The following is a 20,415-nucleotide window of genomic DNA, read 5'->3' as shown; positions in this document are numbered from 1 at the left end:
ATTGTTATGATTATTAAAATAAGAACAATATTTTATGTGTCAAAAATGCTTGTTCTAATCAAACATGGAAACAGACTCTTTCACAGTGATTAGCTTAGTGTGGACACAAAACAAACTCATATTTTTTATGTTGTATCAAAAATAATTTTCCAGATGATCTATCTTTCAAAACCGATAGGGTTTTAGAACAAAATGATGACAAGTTCCTACAGATTTTTCTATTGGATGCTCTAATGGTCGTAATATAAAGTCAACAGGATATAGAACATATTTCACTTTAATCAAATGCAATATACAAAAGTAAAACAGTTTTGAAACCAGTAAAATACAGGAAGACTAAGTTTAAAAAATGAATCCATACCATATAAAAGAACTCACTCTAAATATGCAATTCTTCCTTTCAAAAACAAAGTGATTTAAATGTATTCTTTAAAAATCTTATTAGGATTCCTACCACTGAAATGAGCCTCTAAATATAAGAAAATGGAATCATTAATTCAATTGTTCATTTAGAGTTCTAGTAAACCAGGAGACTAGAAATCCAAAACTTAGGTAAGATATATAAGAAACCAAGTTTTTAAACAAGTAAATCATAAGAGAGACTATTTACATTAAAAATTGACTCTATGTCATAGAAAAGAATTCACTCTGGATATGGAAATTTTCTGATTAAAAAAATACAGCCACTTAAAATGTGTCCATTTAACATTCATAATATTCCCCTCCACCAAAGTAGGCCTCCAAATGTTAGAAAATAGAAACATTAAAACATTTAATTGCCATTTTACAGATTTCTAGACCAGGAGACTAGAAACCCAAAAAACTCGTCTCAGAGATGTCTATCAACATTTATCCAGAGAAATCCTTCGGAATTATTTCTCCTGCCAAACATGTTCCTTTTCCTGATTTTGCAGCAATCAAATCAGGAATTGCAAATGAGATATGAAGCACATAAAACAGATCACCAAGATACCATTATGTGAATATAGGTTATGTGACTCTATTACCTTGTTTGATTGATTTAAACATACATTAGTCATCTGTGTACTGTCAGTGTACAAATACGCTGTCCATCCATGTGACTGTATTGGTTCGGCAGCCTCTCTGTTCAGGGCACTTCATGAGCTGCCTGGTGGCCAGTAAAGTGACAGGTACAATCCCTGGCTATAACAGAGGAGCCAGAATGGGTGCTGTCATTTCCCACCTCCACTGCTTTCCACCTGTTTTAATTCTACACCTCCCCCAAGAATCAGTTTAAATGCCAGATTCCATGGAACTTCTCATGCTGGACTGTGGCCTACTGTGTGCCTGCCTAGCATCTTGTCTTCTATCTTCTGGGCAGGCACAGAAAGGACTCAAGATAGAACATGAGCAGGGCTTTACTCCACAACCAGGCTGAAACTCCTTAGAAAAGGACTGCTTCAATGCCATCTTTATATCTATCATAGCACTTTCTACAGGGCTCCTCTTTGCTCGAGTAAATTTAATCAAGGATCAACCTAATTCAGGATGGCAACTTCTGATTTGTGCTACTTTGACAGTCTCCTTGGGGTACGAGAACCACAATTCTTTCTTAAGCATAACAAAATAAAATATCAAAACATTCCTTATAAGGTCTGAAGCAATTTAAAATTTATTTTTTTCATAATTCTTAAAGTATATATTTTAAAGTGGTTCACAAAGCTTGGCTCCTGTCTCTAGACTTTACTTACTGAAATACTCATAAAACTTTCAGTGAGATGATACTACAGAATATTCAACATATGAGTTAATTATCTTCCAAATAATAAATTTGGGCAAAATTCTTTGTTTGAAACTAACTTATGTTCTGATTTCAACTTACAGCATATTATTCTCTAAAAAACAAACAAACAAACAAAAACCAGTGATGCAGAAACATCTGGTACACTGAACAAAAATTAATTATTATATTAAACTACTACAGCTATACCCACCTAATAAACGAAGAAGGACCATAGATAGTTAACACATCTAGAACACCCATTTGTGACATTCATCATTAGGTGGTGCTTTATAAAAGTTTATTAGAGGCAAATAAACTTTCCCTTCTCTATATACGTCATCAGTTCCTTAGCAAACCCTTATCTCTAGAATACAAAAATAAAGTATCCCTGTCTTGACTACATTACTCAAAAATATTAAATTGAGCCCAACTAAGGAGGTTTCTGTTATATTAACAGCAATGTTTCTTCACACAGCAAAAGAAAATAATACCTTGAAAATTTAAAACAAACCAATTTTTATAAAATTAAATTCCATTTCCTCATAAAGTAAATTGCTGCACTTGATATCAAAGTCAAAATACCAAAAATGTGACTACATTTATTCATTCCAAAGAAGCTTTGTCAAACCCTTTATCAAAAAGCATTTTACCTGAGAGTAAAAGCTCCAAAATGAAATTTTTCTCAGCGATTTCAAAGCTAAATATCAATATGATGTAAAAACTTGCTCTGTTTCACTGAATATTACAATCATTATGACATGAAAGCAATTCACAGTGACCATTACATCAAAAATATTATTACTATTATGAGAATTTCTGGAGTAATAAAGATCAAATAAATGGATGATTAACTCTCCTCGTTTGCTATTAACCCCTGAGGACAAATTCTCACTGTTGTGGGCTTGGTAGTTATGGTAGACTTATTAGACAATAAAAATTAAGAGCTCATTTTTTAAAAAAGATCTCATTAACTTGATAAACAAGTTTCCTCTTACATCATGATGCATAGATTAACTTATATGGACATGGCTTCCTAACATTCCTAGTATGTCCATGTCAATATTTGATACCACTCTTCTTTTGTTTATTTTTTATTTTTTTAAATATATCTTTATTGATTTCAGAGAGAGGAAAGGAGAGGGAGAGAGAGAGAGACAGAAACATCAATGATGAGAGAGTCATTGATCGGCTGCAGCCCGCAACCCGGGCATGTGCCCTGACCGGGAATCGAACCCTGATCGCCTGGATCCTAGGTCGACACTCAACCGCTGAGCCACGCCCGGCCAGACTGATACCACTCTTCTTTTAAAGCATTATGGAGAACAGAATGCTGATGACACTTCCCTTTCTTTTCTTTTTTTTTATTCCTCGCCTGAGGATATATTTTTCCACTGCTTTTCAGAGAGAGTGGAAGGGACAGAGAAAGAGAGAGAGGGGGGAGGGAGGAAGAAACATCGATGTGAGAGAGACACATGGATGGGTTGCCTCCCGCATGAGCCCCCACTGGGGCTGGGGATCGAGCCTGCAACCCAGGTCCGTGCCCTTGGCCGGAATCAAACCTGGGGCCCTGCAGTCCACAGGCTGACGCTCTAACCGCTGAGCCAAACCGGCCAGGGTGAAGATACTTTCCTTATGCCAAACTTTTCTAGCATTAGATTCGCATGAAAGGTAATTATATTTGAGGCAGTCTGTGTGGCATTCTTGCCTTCCCTTTCTTGTTGATTCCCCTGATGTAAAAATTTAATCCAATTCATCTACAAATGCAGGCAGCTCTATCCGTAAACTACATATACCCCAATCTGTCCACTTCTGTCCCCTAGCCTGAGCCATCAGCCATCTCTCACACGCACTCTTCCGATGGTCTCCTGACGGGCATTCTTACTTCCAGGTGTGTCCCTTGCAATCCATTTTCCACACAACTAAAGGGACTTTTAAAACACATATAACAGATCATGTCACACCCCTGCGTAAAACCATCCAAATACAACGTAACCCTGCTGGGAAGCCCGGCATAAACCAGGCCCTGCCTCCCTCCACAGCCCCTTCACTGCTCCCCGTCCACCTCGAATTCCTGGAACTCACCAAGCCCTCTCCCAACGCCAGATTTTGCAGGAATGCTCAGGGTCCGGTCCTCCTGAATACTCAGGCTTCAGTTCAACTGCCATCTCCTGAGGACTTCACTGGCCACAAAACTGAAAGCATCCCCTACGTAACCATCAGGACCAAGTGATTCGCTAGCACTTCATCCTGGTTATTTTCTCCAAAGCACTTATCACTCTCTAAAACGATCTTTTCCATTAATCGTTCATGTGTGTATTGTCTGTGTCTCCCACTGTAAACATGATCTGTCTCACGTGGGGCACCTCATTTGTCTCACCACCAAACCATAGCCAGAACACGGCAGAAGCTCAGTAAGTATCTGTAACTGAATAGGGTGCTCAGAAATATGAGAGAACATACTGAAGTTTATGTTGCAAAGTCATATGTAGCCTTTGATAAGACAGCAGCATCCTAGGTACAAGTGATTTTACAAATGTGGCTCCAGTGGCCTCTTTGGTCACCTGAAGCAAATAATTTGCTGTCAGGTAAGCAGCTTAGCAGCTATCATCTGTGAACATCAACAAGGCCAACAAAGCTGTACATTGTTTATTTTCAATTCAGCTCTCTACACAAGCCTAACCAAAACAAAAACAAAAACAAAAAAACCTTAGGAAATTATAAGCAAACAAACAAAAAGAGGTCTCTGGGCAGCTAAAAGGAGGTTTCCCAATAGAAAACAGAGAGAGAAAGGTTAGATTTGGGGAGGCATCTTTTAGAACTCTAAGTCTGGTTTTTATTGTGGGGGAAATTAATAGAAGTCAAAAATAGACTTTTCACATGTCATGTAAAGTCCAGTGGAATACTGGACAAAGCCATTACACACACACACACACACACACACACACACGCAGCATCCTCCTCTCAAGGAAGTGCAACTTCAGTCCCACTCCTGAAGTGTGGGCCGCACTTGGTGACTTTTTTCCAAAAAGACGAGTAGGGAAAGGGAGGAAAAGTAACTTTCTAGTGCAGAACCTGGCAGACACTACCAGTGCAGGCGGCGGAGGTTAGCATCGCCTGTGATAAGCCATGCTGGCAGCATGGGCTCTTGATGCTGCGGAGAGGGCACTTCACCTCTGTGGCCATGTTCCCCCAAACCCAAAACCCCAGGCGAAGCAGGAGACAAACTCAAATAAAGGGACATTCTACGAAACAGCTATCCGCATTCCTCAAAACTGTCAAGGTCATCGAAAACAAGGAAAACCTGAGAAACTATCACAGGCTGGAGAAGGCTCTAGGAGACAGATGACTAAGTGTAATATGGACCCTGAGACAGAAAACAGGACATTAGGGGAAAACTAGCGGAATCCAAATAAAGTGTGGAGTTTATAGTAAAGTGCCAATGCCTGTTCGTTTTGTGCCACCATAATGGAAGATGTACCATGGCGATGTAAGATGTGTACAACAGGGGGCTAGGGGTGGAGAATAGGAACTCTGAACTATCTTTGTAATTTTTCAGTAAGTCTAAAATTATTCTAAAATAAAATTTTATTTAAAAGAAGGCAATACTATATGGTATGACCTCAAAGATGTATTATTTATTGATAAACTCAGGGTGAAGAGGAATACATAGAACATGCAATCATTTCTGTATTAAAAAGACTACACATGTGTGTGTAAAACTTGTACACGCATAAAATCTCTCTGCAAGGATGAATCTACTATTTTTATATGTAAAACATTACCTCTGGGGAGGGTGACTGGATGGCCAAGGTAAAAAGAAGCAAAGAAGATCTACTTTTTCCTATACCTACACTTTTATAGCTTTAAGATTCTACGTAATGCTCACCTATTACCTATTTTTAAAAATTAAGCCTGGCTAGTGTGGCTCAGCAGTTGAGCATTGACCTAGGATCCAGGAGATCGAGGTTCGATTCCCAGTCAGGGCACATGCCCGGGTTGCGGGCTGGATGACTAGTTGGGGTGTGCAGGAGGCAGCCGATCAATGACTCTCTCATCATTGATGTTTCTCTCTCTTCCTCTCCCTGAAATCAATAAAGACATATTAAAAAAAAAAGTGTTAAAGATGTCCCTGATGTCATCCCACAATCATGAGCTGATAAGGGCCTAAATTATTACTGTTTTGCATATAAATATGGTTCTTTGAAATAAGAAATGAAGCTTTATGGCCTTCACAACAAATCTGTAGAACTAAGTAGTGATAACATGCTAAAACAATAATAATACCACTAACAAAGGTCTTACTAAGTGTCAGGCATGGCTCTGAGTAATATGTATCTATCAACTCACAATTACCTATGAAATCAGTGCTTTTATTTGTATAAAAGATTTTTGATATTACTGGCATTATTCACTAATGAGTTGGGCATTTCTCCTTGTCCTCTTACAGGATGTTTAGATGAAATTTCTCCTTTTAAACTATGGTTTTACTTCTTATGCTTCTTCAATAATATCATGAAAGCGTGACAAAGGGCCTTCTGTGAAGATTTGTCATTCTACCCTATTGGTAATTAGGCCACATGGACAATATACATGTCTGAAACTCATTTGTCTCTGCTATTCTACATTCTTAATATAGTTCAAGCTATCTATACCAATTGGAATATCGCCAAGGATTCTAACCTCAGAGAATTTACCATCTGGAAAGATTATATCATAACCTTATATTAATACGATGTTTTACTTTTCAAACAATTACTTTTGTAAATTGGGATTTTTTAATTGGGGTATATGGACCCTCTCCCTCCATGTTCTGTGGATAGATTCTGGATGGGGAAATGTACATCTTTATTTTCACTAACATCTAACTGAAATGTAGCATCTCCTTGGATTATAAATATAGAAATGATGCAAGCCACAGAGCATCTGCAGTACCTGTGACTTTGACACCGTAAGTTACTTTCCTATCACACTACAGTTCAGCAGATATCTCATGATATTGCTTAAATTCATCATGACTTCAATAATACAGCTGATATTAAACCCTCTGCTAGACCTTATTACTTAATGCATTAAGTATATCTATTTATCACAGTGTTTAATCTTTTGATAACTATTTCAATATCATTAACTTCTATAATATTTTATTTTATGTATTTAAAATTGTCTTCTGAGAAAGGGTTCACAGGCTTCATAAATTGGTCAAATGTTCTCAGAAAGGTCAATGTGAGGGTTTAGCATGTAACAGGAATGCATCTGCCCCACTTGTCTTCAAACCAATGAAGGACGCTACTCAGCAAATGTCTGTGCATTGAAGAAAGGAAAGAAGTCAACATCCTTACTAATGTTTTACGTACGATTTAAAATAGTTCACTCTCCACTTTTCTACAAAGAACTCAAAGGGAGTGTGGAAACCAAGACAAGGTACCAGGCCTTTTTCCAATAGTCATTGGCACACTGACACCTCATAAACAAAACCCCAGCAAGGACTAAGGCCAGGACTGGAACCCCACTTGCTTTAGGAGGACACGGATGGTAAACATAAGCTCATCATGAATGCTTCGAGTAGCTCTGTCCTAGAGTGTGAACATGGCCTCATGAATACAATGCAAAACAGTGACAAAGATAAAAAGCAAATGTTTCCTCCACAGTAGGCCAAATTATGAGGGGAAATGCAAATGATAATGTTTACATGCAAATGTTATATTCCTGAATTTCAAAAACATTTCTATCTTCAAATAATGTACATAGAGAGCCATTGGCAGACCAAAAAAATGCCAAGTGCTATTTTAAAGCATAAAAGCTAAGGATTGCAATAATGAAATGTTGATTATCATAAGAAATTCCATCAAATGTGTTACTAAAATCCATAGCCAGTGGCTATAGAATTGTATGAATCAACAGCACAGTTAAATCATCAGAAAGGAGAGTGAATTTCACGAGATTTTCCTAGTGAAATCATGTTGGCTCCTAATTATCACCATTTCCTCTTAGTCATCACAAGCTATTCGTTCAACAACCTAGACTGAAATGTTGCCAGATATCGACAACAAGCTCTCGGATACACAGATTCTACAGTCCATCGCTTCCCCCTGTGGGACACAGGCAGAAGATCTGCATCATTTTGTTCCTCTCATATCCCCTTCTGCACCTGTAAGAGAACTGAACAGTTCTGAGGCACACCCCTCAGCCTCACTCCATAAACACCAATGCATAATTAAAAATGGGTCATTGAAAATATGAACACTGGTAACAAGCCTTTGCCCAAGCACTTGTTTAAAAGCTGATTGATTAGTGTTTCAAAGACAGAATGTGTGAAGGTCCAGAGGATTTACATATAAAAGTTGGCTCCAAAGAATTCTGTCAGAAAAAAACCCCATTACAAAGTTTATGATCTTCTATTCAGAGATGACTTCGGAGGACAAGAGAGGCGAAGGCGGTGCAGGTCCAAAGCCACTGATTTATGTCAGAGAGGTGCACAATAAAGACCAGAAGTAAAAGAATGCAAAGCTACATGTATGTTTTCTTAATCAAAGAGAGGCTGACAAAGTATGTGACTCCGTCATGTTTTTATAAAAACTGTTTTATCTGCGTCAAGGCCTAAATGCAACGCCTACTGCCTGTGAGGTGGGGCTTACCTTATTTATTTATTTACTTACTTACTTGTTTATTTAATTAATTTTCTAGTAAGATCAAACCGAAGTGCTTTCAACAAATCAAGTAAAGTTTTTCTGGAAAAGGCATTTCTATAAATAAAAACTCCCCGAATGATGTAAATACACAATACAAAACACAAGAGCTGATTTTTAAAAATACATAATCCAAAGAAAATATTGTCTCTCTCGTTTGATTGCTGGTTTGTGACAAAGCTTGTGAACTCCTCCTCCGGTTGCATAGCAACCAATTTGAGCAGCAGTTCTAGCCTGTAAGAAATTTCCATGTCAGAGCTGTGGAAATAGAAGCTAAATACTCAGTATATTTTTCAAGGTTACCTATATTTGCAAAAGGAAAAAGGAAGATGGAATAATTTCCTTGGGGTTTTTAGAACCAAAAATCTGGAAGGAAGTTCTCTAATGCTTTGAGCCTCTCTACAATAATTCCTCACCACCTATACTCTAAGTAGACAACTCCCACATGGGAAAGACAGGCTCTAACACCCATAGGAAGTGCACTTTATTGAAACAAAATAGCCACGCTCCATAAAACGAAATCACTGAATTCAAGAGTTAGAAGGCAGACAGACAGTGCCTTCCCTCCATAAGTACCACCATCATAGTCCACGCTCTATGCTGTCCCCAGGATTGCTATTGGACAGAACAAGATTTATTTTAGGTTTTGCTGCCATAGTTTTCCAATAAACAGATTACTATAACTTATTCTTTTAGTATCTTTCACCATCTCTGAATATGGCTGATAGTACTGACAAGTCCCTAAAAAGAGTGATTCATTTCCATAGAGGCTCATCTTAAAAGCTTGAGCCTGGTAAACAGAATCAGTAAACTTACTGGCATCAGCACAACTGATAGGACAGACCAGCTTTCAGTCTGTCTCTACCCAGGTTGCACAGAGGAAAAAATAAACACCACACAGTATTAGGTGTGATGAGTCCAGACCCAAAGGCTCTTAAAGATGGGAAAAGCAGAGGTCTACAGAGAGTGAGTCACATGCATTGGTGGGCTGCTGTTAGTTTTTCTACACTTAAGTTACAGAGTCTATCCTTTTATGTTTTATGTCCAAGACACCAAAGAACAGGGCTTTTTTCTCACAGTGAAATGATGTAAATGGAGCATGTGTTCTCTTAAATAAGTGAGTTGGATAATGGGACAGTGGAAAAAGCACTGGACCAATGTCTGGGTTCTAGTCACAGGAAGGTCAATCATGGGACTTTGTATAAGTCATATAAGCTCAGCTCTGTTTCTTGATCTCTCGAATTAAATTCAGATGAGCTTTTCTACCCAAGAATGGTCCAAAAATCAAATAATGTCAAATAAAGTAGCAAGAAAACATATACAAACTTTTACCAAGAACTCTTTTGGATTTTGCCCACTTCTTACTTCCACAAGTCATGCTGTAGTATTGTCATACTGGTACTGATTATCTCCAGTCTCCAAATTATTAGTAGAGCGTAACACATTTCAGCTTATTTCTGTCTCTATAGAGTGCTTGAGAAAATAAAAAATGAAGCCCTATCATTAGACTTTAAACCAGCAGAAAATTTAGCACTAGCTGCTGATGGGCAGCAATACTGATAATTAGAAAAGGAACATAGAAAATGAAAGGCAGTCATACTCCTGTTCCCTATATTCCTGATTTTTAAAATGATGCATTTCTTAGATTTTCAATGACTGAATTTGGACAAAAATAAAGACGATTATAAGTTGGGCCGGGGAACATTTTCTTTTAAAATACTGATAATAGCACAATACTATATATTATTCAAAAGCTTTTGATTAATCAAATTAATTGGTCTCGTGAGAAGATTTAGAAAAAGTACACATCACCTTTTCTAAAACATATATTTCTATAGACAGAAAAGCCTTCCCTCATTTGGGGATTAAAAATATTTACTTTTTCATTAAAAAGCATGCCTCGTATATGAAAGCATTCATACACGTATTAAATTAAAAGTGAAAGAGCAGTTGTCAATTTTAATGTTAGAGACCGTGGAGTGTTTAATAGCTGATTAAGGTACAACCTTGCTAGGCCTGTACTCGTGACCTGTCAGCCACTGTTTGGGCACATTTAACAGCATTTGCAGAAACTGCTGAGTTTACTTAATGAGGCAGGCAGGTAAAAAAGGCCAGTCTTCCTCCGGGAGCACGGAATTCACAGCAGAGAGGAGGCAGCCTCGGAGACGGAGCACTGCCCTCTCCAGCAGAGAAGCTTGGCCGCCACATTAGTCACTTCAGCCTCCTCCACAGTTTCCAAAGCATCACCTACGTCACGACAGTCATGATCAGTGTGCTGGAATCATCAATAGCCAAGACTCCCGGGAAAATGTGACTCTCAGCTCACTGCGCCCCAGATCCGGCAGGAAGAAATCTTGCACAGAGCAGATGCATGAATACACCCAGCAAGCTGTTGTGTATGGAGCTCAGTGTCTCAGCTCACGCAGAGGTATCAGAACTTAAACCTTTATTTGAAATGGAACAGATATAGAACTGTAAAGGAAACAGAGTCTTTAGATGAGGAGAGGCTTATTAAGTCAATCTTTCCCCCATATACTTGCATTCACTGAAGGCAAGAACTTACGGAAAGCATTCCCTTCCAGGTCTAGATGCAGAGAACTAACATGTGCCCAGCGATGCCCTGTGCTAGGCACCATACTGGGCGTTATTAACACTCCCAGGAGGTAGGTATCTTATCTACTTCAGAGATGGGTAACCAGAGCTCCGAGAAGAAAAGTGGCTTGCCGTGGGACCCTCAGGCAGTGAGGGGTGGGACAAAAAGTTGAGTCTGCATCAAATGGACTCTTGGGCTCATCTCTTTTTCCTTACACCACACACGTCCTCCATCTCTCATTTTAAAAAAGACACAAAATCTTACCAAGAATGGCTGAATCCAACCCAGAACACCTAAATCATTGCAAACGGCTGCCTATTGAATCCTGCAAACTTTCTGTTAAAGAGCAACATATTTACATGCCAGAAGGTTTTAGCATATGTTCTATCTATTTTATTTCCAAGGACCTATCAGCACAGTGCCCAGGAATCCTGACAAGGCTGACATCTTAACTGCTGACTCTTTTCTCAGGAAGTTATACTTGCCTTGAATTATAGCTGGATATTCAACACACTGGATCAAAGTTGAAATAAATAAATGAAGTAATAACTGTCACCATTATGGCTTTAGTAGTTATGAAGCAATTCAAGGGCATGTTAAAGCATTAGTAGAAGGTAGGAGGGATTAGAAATCAGAGAGCTGAGATAAAGAGCAATGCAGTGTCCCCAAACTGGAGAACAGGCGTGGAGAACAGGGAGAGCAGACACTTACAGCTGAGGGGAAACCAGCCTCGTACAGTTCTTATTGTCTGCAGCAGCTACTGCTGAATTCCCCGGGTGTGGCCAACCCTGGCCAGTACTTGAATGTCACACCTGAAACTCTGAACATTTTCCTGCTCTCCCTGATTCAGAATCTAATGTGTCAGCAGACAGCACAGCCCTGGAAAGAGCATGATTCAGGGAATCATTTGGATCTGGGTTCAAATCCGAGCTCTGCTATTTACGAACTATTTCATGTCTCAGTTCCCCCATCTATAAATTGGAGGTAATTAAACCAGTCTCACACAGTCACTGGAGAATCAAATGAGTTAACACCATGTAGCACATAAAGGCCACTCAATAAATGTTAACTCCTTTCCTTTCTTTTACTGCACCATTCGAAGTAATTAAGTATGAGCTGGCTGGTTATAGGCTCAAAGACAAACCATAATCAGCCACATCAGGAAGTCTTTTTCTCTTTCCTGAATCTAAGAAAGAATACATATGTGTCCTATTTTCTTTAAGGCCTGAGACAGAATCACTTTTTATTTCAATAACCTCTTGAATCGGGAGTTACAGACTGAGCAGTGGATGATATGCACTATGATATGAAACATAGCTATCCCGGATTTATCTCCTTAGCTGATAATTCAAAGCCCCTGGCATGACTCTAGCCTACATTTTCAGCCATATTTACCACCTTTTGATTTTTAAATAAAAAATATGATCTGAAATTGTGCCCAAACATATTTTCTAAAAATTAACAAATTTTAAACAATTCTACAGTTACCAGTTCCACCATAGTTAGAAAATAAGTGTTTTTGACCAAATTTTTAAATGAAACTTTGCGAGTTAAACAAAATAAAAAGAATTAAAAGGCAAAGGAAATTTTGAAAAATATAGGGTGTCCCCAAAAATGTATACACACTTTAACAGCTGATTTTATTACATTTTGAAAATGAAATGTATTTTAATAAACACTGGCTTTATAATTATTCAAAGTACATATATATATTTGGGGGGGACACCCTGTATTTGTTAAAAGACTGATAATCTTAATACATAAAAAGCTCATGTAAACTGACAACAAAACATTAATACCCTAATAAAATAATACCCAAAAATATAGATAGACAATTCACAAAAGAAGTTAAATGTTTACTAAGCATGGAAAAAAATGTTCTATATCTCATTAGTGATCAAAGAAAAGCAAGGATGAAACTCTTTTGTAGAAAGATTCTTTTACTGAGTACAATTTTTATTGTTGGTCTCTAAATATATTTTTACAGGAGGGAATAAAATAGATTATCCCTCCACCTTCACGGAGATAGTAAACACCAGTATCAGCTGTCTGGGAGAAAACACTGTGACGTTAAACTTCGTTTCTGAAACCTTTAGCAACTTTGTAGTGGTTCTGAAAAACAGAGGGACAGTTGAGAAATTAGATTTTCTCTTGAGCAGAAGGATAGTATCAGCTGTGAGAGCATGAGATTTACCATTTCTGGTTATGGATTTTTTGGTCTGTTGAGCCAGAATTCTAAGCTCGTGGGTTTGAGCTGATGTCAATTACTTGCATGTCACAATTAGATGTTAATTAATTAATGACTTGACATTTATAAGATGATTTTTAATATAGGTAAACTACATACTTTTATAATTATTCTTATTAACCAATTATTTTTTAATCTTCCAACTCAGTCTCTCAGTCTCTCTCTCTCACACACACACACACACACACACACACACCCCTAACACATTTTTAAAGGGCCTACAATAATATTAGTCTCTTTAGAACAAAAGCAAACACGTCTTCTTTGAATGTCAGAGAAAGATGTTTAGGAACTGATATTCCAAAGAAAATGGGACTCTTCTTTCTACTGACATTCAAGAAGATTCCCCGTGAAACAGCAAAGAGGAAAGAAAGACCCGTCTGAGCTGTCAGATCCACCCTAAGACGAAGTAAAATGAATGACAGCCGATGCCACCAACCAGGGAGAGGACTCTCGCGTCTGAACCTGATGTCGGCCAGAGTCTCCGCCTAAAGACCTTCAGGGCATCTGCCCCCTTTGTGGTAGCTCCGATTGTTCTGGATGTAAAGTGAAAACAAGCCTTTGTCAGCAGCAGGAATCATCCTATTTTCAGGCAGCCTCACTGTAACCCACACCCTTCAATCCGTGAGTCAGCTCCGCGGGTTCTTAGGAGGGCACCCTCAGGGTTCAGACCGCGCCTCGCAGGATGCGACACTGTTTCCGATCGCTCCGTTCTGGAGTTCAAGGACAAAGAACCCTATCCGAGAGGCCTGCGCTTCCTTCATCCTTCATATGAAGTCAACAGGGCATCCTGACAGCACACCTATCTTCAAACGTCAGGTGGCCTTCAGAGGCTTTAGATCGCAGGCCTGCCTTTGGCACACGAGACTGGAACAGTGGCCTCGGCTTCTTAAACACTGCCACGTGATGCGCGTTCTACAAAAGCACCTGATCAGCGCAGTGGGGGGAATGAAGAATCAGACAGAATAAATGGGTTTCCTTCAACTCCTCTCGCCGTTAAACTAGAATTCATGCGAGCCGCCCCCTCCATTTGTGCCCTCTGATGTCACATGCCCTCACCTCTGCCCGGGGGCACTTTAATATTCTCACTGGGTGAGAGATTCAATAACAAGGATTCTGTGTTGCCTCCGAGGCCCCAGACACGGTTTGGCTGGCAAGGTGAGTAGGCGGCTGGAGGAGCTGCGGTGGATGCCAAGCCGTGAGGGAACTCTTTGGAGTTCAGATCTCTGACTTCTGGTATTTTCTTTGAAACTGGGACAAGGAAGAAAGAAGGTGAACTGAGCCGACAGTCCAGTTTTCCAAAGCACCATGGCGGTTATGTTTATATACAAACCAGACAGACCAGAAGAGACACGCCCAAGATACCGAAAGTGTAAAGCAGAAGCAAGCCTTCACCTTGGGGATAAAAGGCATCAGCTCCCAGCCTCTTCTTGCCCGTCGGTGTCAGTCGCCCACCTCACTGAATGGGGGTGTGGGAGCCCCCCGAGGAGCCATTTCAGCCTGCATTCCCAGCAGCTGCATTCCCGTGTCTCCTGACCCCGGGGACAAAGGAAGCACTTCAGTAAAGACAGCGTTTAAACCACATATAAAAGATCGCCACAGAAGTTGGCATAAGCCCACATTCATTCCAGAAGCTCTTTAAACAGCTAAAGGCTAGATACAGGAGTTGATCAAATACACAAATACATGATCAGAACAGAACAAGGAAGTCCTAAATCCACACACGAAGAGCTGTTTCATTCTCACATAACATTTCAAAAAAATTAAATACTTGAGACAACATATATTTTTGTTCATCAGAGTATTGGTGAAATCCTCTTTTAGTCATTCTAAAATGGTATCAATTATTAACTATACTGGACTTAAAATTCTAAAGTGTGGTCAGAAAATGCTTTTGAGCAACCGCAGAATCCTCGAAATACAGTCAGGAATGGGAGCAGCTGGAACATGCCCATCTCTGTCTTGATTCTGCCATTGTTATTCAGATAACCTCTAGATTTTTATTTATTCAACTACATAAAATGAGAGTTCGGGATCAGACATATAAAAGTCTACCTTAGCTTTGAATTATGAAGACCTCTGCTGAACTCTGGGTAGCCACTAACTAGATCTATGCTCTTGGCCCAATAATTTAACATAGGGATCAATTTTTTAACTTTAGATAATAAAGATAGTTACATTTTTACCCCTTAAAATGTTTGGAAAAGGAAATATACCCTAAAAATGCAAACATTCTTCAAAAGATCAGACATATTATACATGGGTAAGATGGAATCAAGTGTAGGACTCAGATGAACCTGGTTTTAGCTTATCACTAATGACACAAATAACACTGACCAGCAACATTATATCATTACAGAGCCTGGACCCCGCTGGTGACATGATGAGAAATGCCTATTAAACCAAAGTAAAAATCTCAATAGACGACATTATCACTCTTATTAGTAGCTCGTGACAAAAAATCTGTATTCTGCTAGCATTTCACTGAATAACAATTAAAAAGTAACATGATTTAAGGAAAATAATTCAAATGCACGTATAGTTCAAAGAATTACAGTAGTGATATGTATAAAAGAAGAAAAATAACTAAAGTTTTCCGAGATAGAAAACAGAATTATGTTAATTATTATTGGGCTTAGCCATATGAAATAGCTGGTGTTGGACTATTTCTGCTGTACCAAAACGGCAATCTCACATAATTCAATCTAAGCCTTTTCCATAGATGTCTTTTACTGTAACCCATCATATTTCTACATGTGAATCTATACATATGAATGCAGAAGTCACCTTAGAAAAAACAACACTAAGCCATAATAACATGAACTGTATTATTTGATATTTACTGAGCTCTTCTGTCACTGAGTTAAATCTCACAGCAAATCTATGCAGTAGATCCTATTACTAATCCATTTTCAAATGAGCAAAACAAAGCATAGAACAATTCAGTCCCTTGTCTAAGACCACAGAGCCCGGCAGAGTTGACATTCAAATGTGCTCTGGCCTAGCCCTTACCTTAGCCTGCCAGGGAAAAGGACGGCGACCTCCCAGGCTAACAGCAGAAAGAGGCGTGGATGTTATGGGCATAAGGAAAGATGAATGGCGGGGACTCCGGGCAAATGGGAAAGGGAGAGGGAGAGTGGCAGCATTTACTCATCACTGTTGACCGGAAAGGCACCTGCACAGACCCCTGAGCAGAATCCCTTCAAGGTGAGACAGGCACATCAGGTCATCGTGGCTACAAAGTCTCTCACTATTAAAATCATCAAACTGGCTCTCCTTGCTCTGATTCCGGATCTAGAAGCAAATGACTGATCATGATTGGACTTCCATGTAGGCTTTTCTTTTTTTTCTTTTTTTAATATATCTTTATTGATTTCAGAGAGAGGAAGGGAGAAGGAGAGGAGGAGACAGAAACATCAATGATGAGAGTCACTGATCGGCCGCCTCCTGCACACCCCCGACTGGGGATCCAGCCCGCAACCCGGGCCTGTGCCCCGACCGGGAATCGAACTGCGATCTCCTGGATCCTAGGTCAACGCTCAACTGCCCAGCTTTTCAAACAGAAGAAAGAGAACGTATCAGTGAACCAAACCAAGCATTTGGTTTTCATGGCCTTATAAATAAAAAAATTGATGCTCTATCAGTCTCCAGAGGACATGGCTACCCTTACGTGCTATAACATCAACCACAAACTGTTCATCTGAGGACCAGATGTGCCATATAGTGAACACCCTCCAGTAGCCGCTCTACCATGAGCATGTATCCAGGTGGCCAGGTGGCCCCACTAGGCAAATCTATAAAAGCCTTCCAATTGTTCTCTAATAAAAAATAATAAACTGGTTAAAAAGTAGCATCTCATATAAAAATTCATTGTAGTCCATGTTCATGATTACAACAAAGAAGGGAAACCAAAAATAATATATTTGATTAGCTCAGTGTAAATTTTCTTTACCTTTCTAGAGCTTCGTGAATAGTAGGATCCGTAGTCACCCTAAAAACAAAGAAACAGACATTTAGCAAACATGAAAGAATGTGTTAACAAATGTTTATTATTAATGGACTTAAAAAAGCAGAAAGTGCTTCGAAAGGAAACACAAAGAAAAACAGGAAGCATGATGGGTTATAGTAAAAGAAGTCTGCAGGCCCGGCCGGGCATGGCTCAGCAGTTGAGCATCGACCTGGGATCCAGGCGATTGGGGTTCGATTCCCAGTCAGGGCACATGCCCGGGTTGTGGGCTTGATCCCCAGCAGGGGGCGCGCAGGAGGCAGCTGATCAATGACTCTCTCATCATTGATGTTTCTCTCTCTCTCCCCCTCTCCTTTCCTTTCTCTGAAATCAATAAAGATATATTTAAAAAAATAAAAATAAATAAATAAAAGAAGTCTGCAGAAAATGCTTAGATAAATACACAATAAAGAAATGCTCTGACATATGCATATCAAATCAGTGGCATTGATCATCTTAGGTAGAACTTTTAAAAATGAGTTGTGCCAAATACACACAAATATGACCCTGAACTTAAAAATGAATACGTCAATGACATAGAACTCTCACCATTATGATAAAGATAATGCAAAAACAATTTTCCTCTGGGCGAAAACGCTGGCACTGTAAAACATTTGCCCAAACCATTCTCCTTCACAGTTATTATGAGAAGCCCATTTTCTCTCCCAAACTTCATTACCTTAAATATTGCTTATCGAGGTCCAGAATAACAAGGCATGTAAAAGCCAAAAACCTGATTATGCAAGAGATGATATGGTACCTATAATTTTATTAAGGAATAAATATAAGAAACTAAGGACCACGATGAAGGTTAGGGCTGACTTTCTGCTTTTACAACAAGCTAACTTTATTCCATCTGGGGGAAAATACATTTAGCTCATTGTTTATTAGGACATAGTAATATGTGTAAGATGTAAATTATTCCGACTGGTATCAAAGTTTAAATACACAGAATGTGAAGAAAGGAAAATTCTACTTTGTACCTTTAGCTCTAAAGGCACTTGCATTAGTTAATTCAAGTCGACCAAAGCTATATAAATTGACAGCACAAAAATTATTTGATCTTGTGAGCTTTTATAAATCCACTAATAAATCATAAAGAATTAAGTCTGAAATTTGAAGTTTCTACTTGAGGTTCCGATAAAAAAAATAGAAGAAAATTAACATATCTGAAACCTTACTTTATTCTTAGTATCTCAGCCATATTTTCTTATTTAACCATCACAACAACTTCTAAAATGGTAACTTTAATAACCTTTTCTAACCATAAAAGCAATACATCTTCATTGTAGAAAATATGCAAACTATAGAAAATAAAAGCCAATCATGATACACCACTTAGAACAAAATTAGTATCTTCTGTTGTTCCCTTTCAATATACAGGGTCACACACATACATGGTGTTTTAAACAAGATTAGGATTATACCACATATCTAATATATCTTGCCTTTTTCTCTTAACAATGAATCATTTTTATACATAACAGTCATTAACAACACAATCTTAATAATTGCACCCTAATCTTCATATTCACAAGGGAAAATCTGTTTAAGCATTTCCTAATATTTATTATTTAAGTTGTTTTCCTTTTTGTCTAATACAGCTAACATTGTAATAACATCCTTGTACAAAAATCTTGACATTTTTTTCTGCTAACTTCCTTATGTAAAATTCACCAAAATAAAATTTCTGAAGAAAAGGCATAAACTTTTTCCACAGCATTTGTTTACAGTCTGCCCATGAAAAGGACAATTAGCAGGGTAGCTTGGATCCTATGTCTCAAACGTTCACAAATGTATCTTAACATTTTCATAAAATACCTTTTATTTCATAGTGAAAATGGTCTCTACTTTTAATTTTCATTATTTTTTTTCTTATTATTACTTCTGAACAATTTTTTAAATTTATGGTGATTATCCTGTTTATTGCCTTGACCATTTTTACTTAGGAAATTTGTGGTTTTCTTATTGATTTGTAAAATTTCTTTATACAATCAAGATATTAATAATTTGTATACCAAAATTATATAAATATCTTCATTTGCCTTCCTAGTCTGTTACATGCACTTAGGTTTGGTTTCTAATGGTTTTTGGTGTACAGAAGTTTAAATTTTATATAAACATATCAATAATTTCTTTTGTTTCTTGTGTGGTTTCTATGCCTAGAAAGTTCTTCCCCAGTCCAATTTCAATTAAATAGCAAGTTATATTTTCTTCTACTTGCCTGCCAACCCTGCCATGATATTCTACCCTTGGCTCCATTTTTTTTTCAATCTGTGTAGAATTTTTTGTAGGTATGGTGTCAGATGAGTAATTAATGTGATTTCTGATAACTCAGCCTTTTACCCAACACAACTGGTAAAATCACTTATTCCTTTATGGTTCATCTGTATAAGATTCTCTTTGAGAGCCACTGCTCTCAGGTATAATTTGAGCTCTAATGTTAGTTTTGACAACTGGAGGGTTTTTTTTTTTTTAGCTTCTCTAAGTCTTAGTTTCCTTATTTGTGAAATGGGGATAAGAATACCTGTCTTACAGTTTTGTTGTAAGGATTAAACTAGATAAATTACAGTAAGCACTGAGCTCATGCCTAGCCCAGCACGCGTGCTCAGTAAGTCAAGGGCTGGATACCAGATTCAGGGCTATTTCTCCTCTTCTGATCCATCTGTTAATTCTTGTACTCATATAGTGCAAACTTGATAGAACATATACTATTTGTTAGAAGAAAATCTCCAACTACTTTTTCAAAATTTTTCTGGCTATTCTAAGCTGTTTGTTCTTTGCAAGAGCCCAGATCACTTTTCATTTCAGTTACTCTTTGGATGCTTTTTTCCTCCCACAATTATCTCTTTCTCTCTCTTTTCGGCATGCCTTATTACACAGCCCCAAACTTCCAAAACAGTGTTTAAAAACGATGGTGAACACAAATAGCCTTGTCTTTTAACTGATTAAAATATTAAAGATTCTAGGGTCTCATCATTGAGTTAGAGTTGGCTATGGGTTTAAAACAGGTAGTCTTTAGAATACTAAAGAAGCATCCTTATAGTCTTATTTTTAATTCTTTTTATCTCCATCCCACAGAGGAAACCAAATTTTAAAGGCTATATGAGATGCTCAAAGTCATACCGCCAGTACATA

The 20,415-nt window shown here is 38.2% G+C and overlaps 1 protein-coding gene across 2 annotated transcripts in view; it reads right to left on the bottom strand.

The window, feature by feature from the left end:
* The window catches only part of ANK3 (ankyrin 3), a 529,049-nt gene that overhangs the window by 440,600 nt on the left and 68,034 nt on the right, over positions 1-20,415 (bottom strand). For both annotated transcript variants that reach the window (XM_087824408.1, XM_087824409.1), the window contains exon 2: positions 17,224-17,262. In XM_087824408.1, coding sequence (XP_087680534.1) covers positions 17,224-17,262 — 39 coding nt within the window. The remainder of the gene's footprint in view (positions 1-17,223; positions 17,263-20,415) is intronic.

The sequence above is a fragment of the Miniopterus natalensis genome, chromosome 14 (assembly GCF_054644295.1).
Source record: "Miniopterus natalensis isolate mMinNat1 chromosome 14, mMinNat1.hap1, whole genome shotgun sequence".
Classification (NCBI taxonomy): Eukaryota; Metazoa; Chordata; class Mammalia; order Chiroptera; family Miniopteridae; genus Miniopterus; species Miniopterus natalensis.
This window is presented reverse-complemented; position numbering and strand designations above follow the sequence as displayed.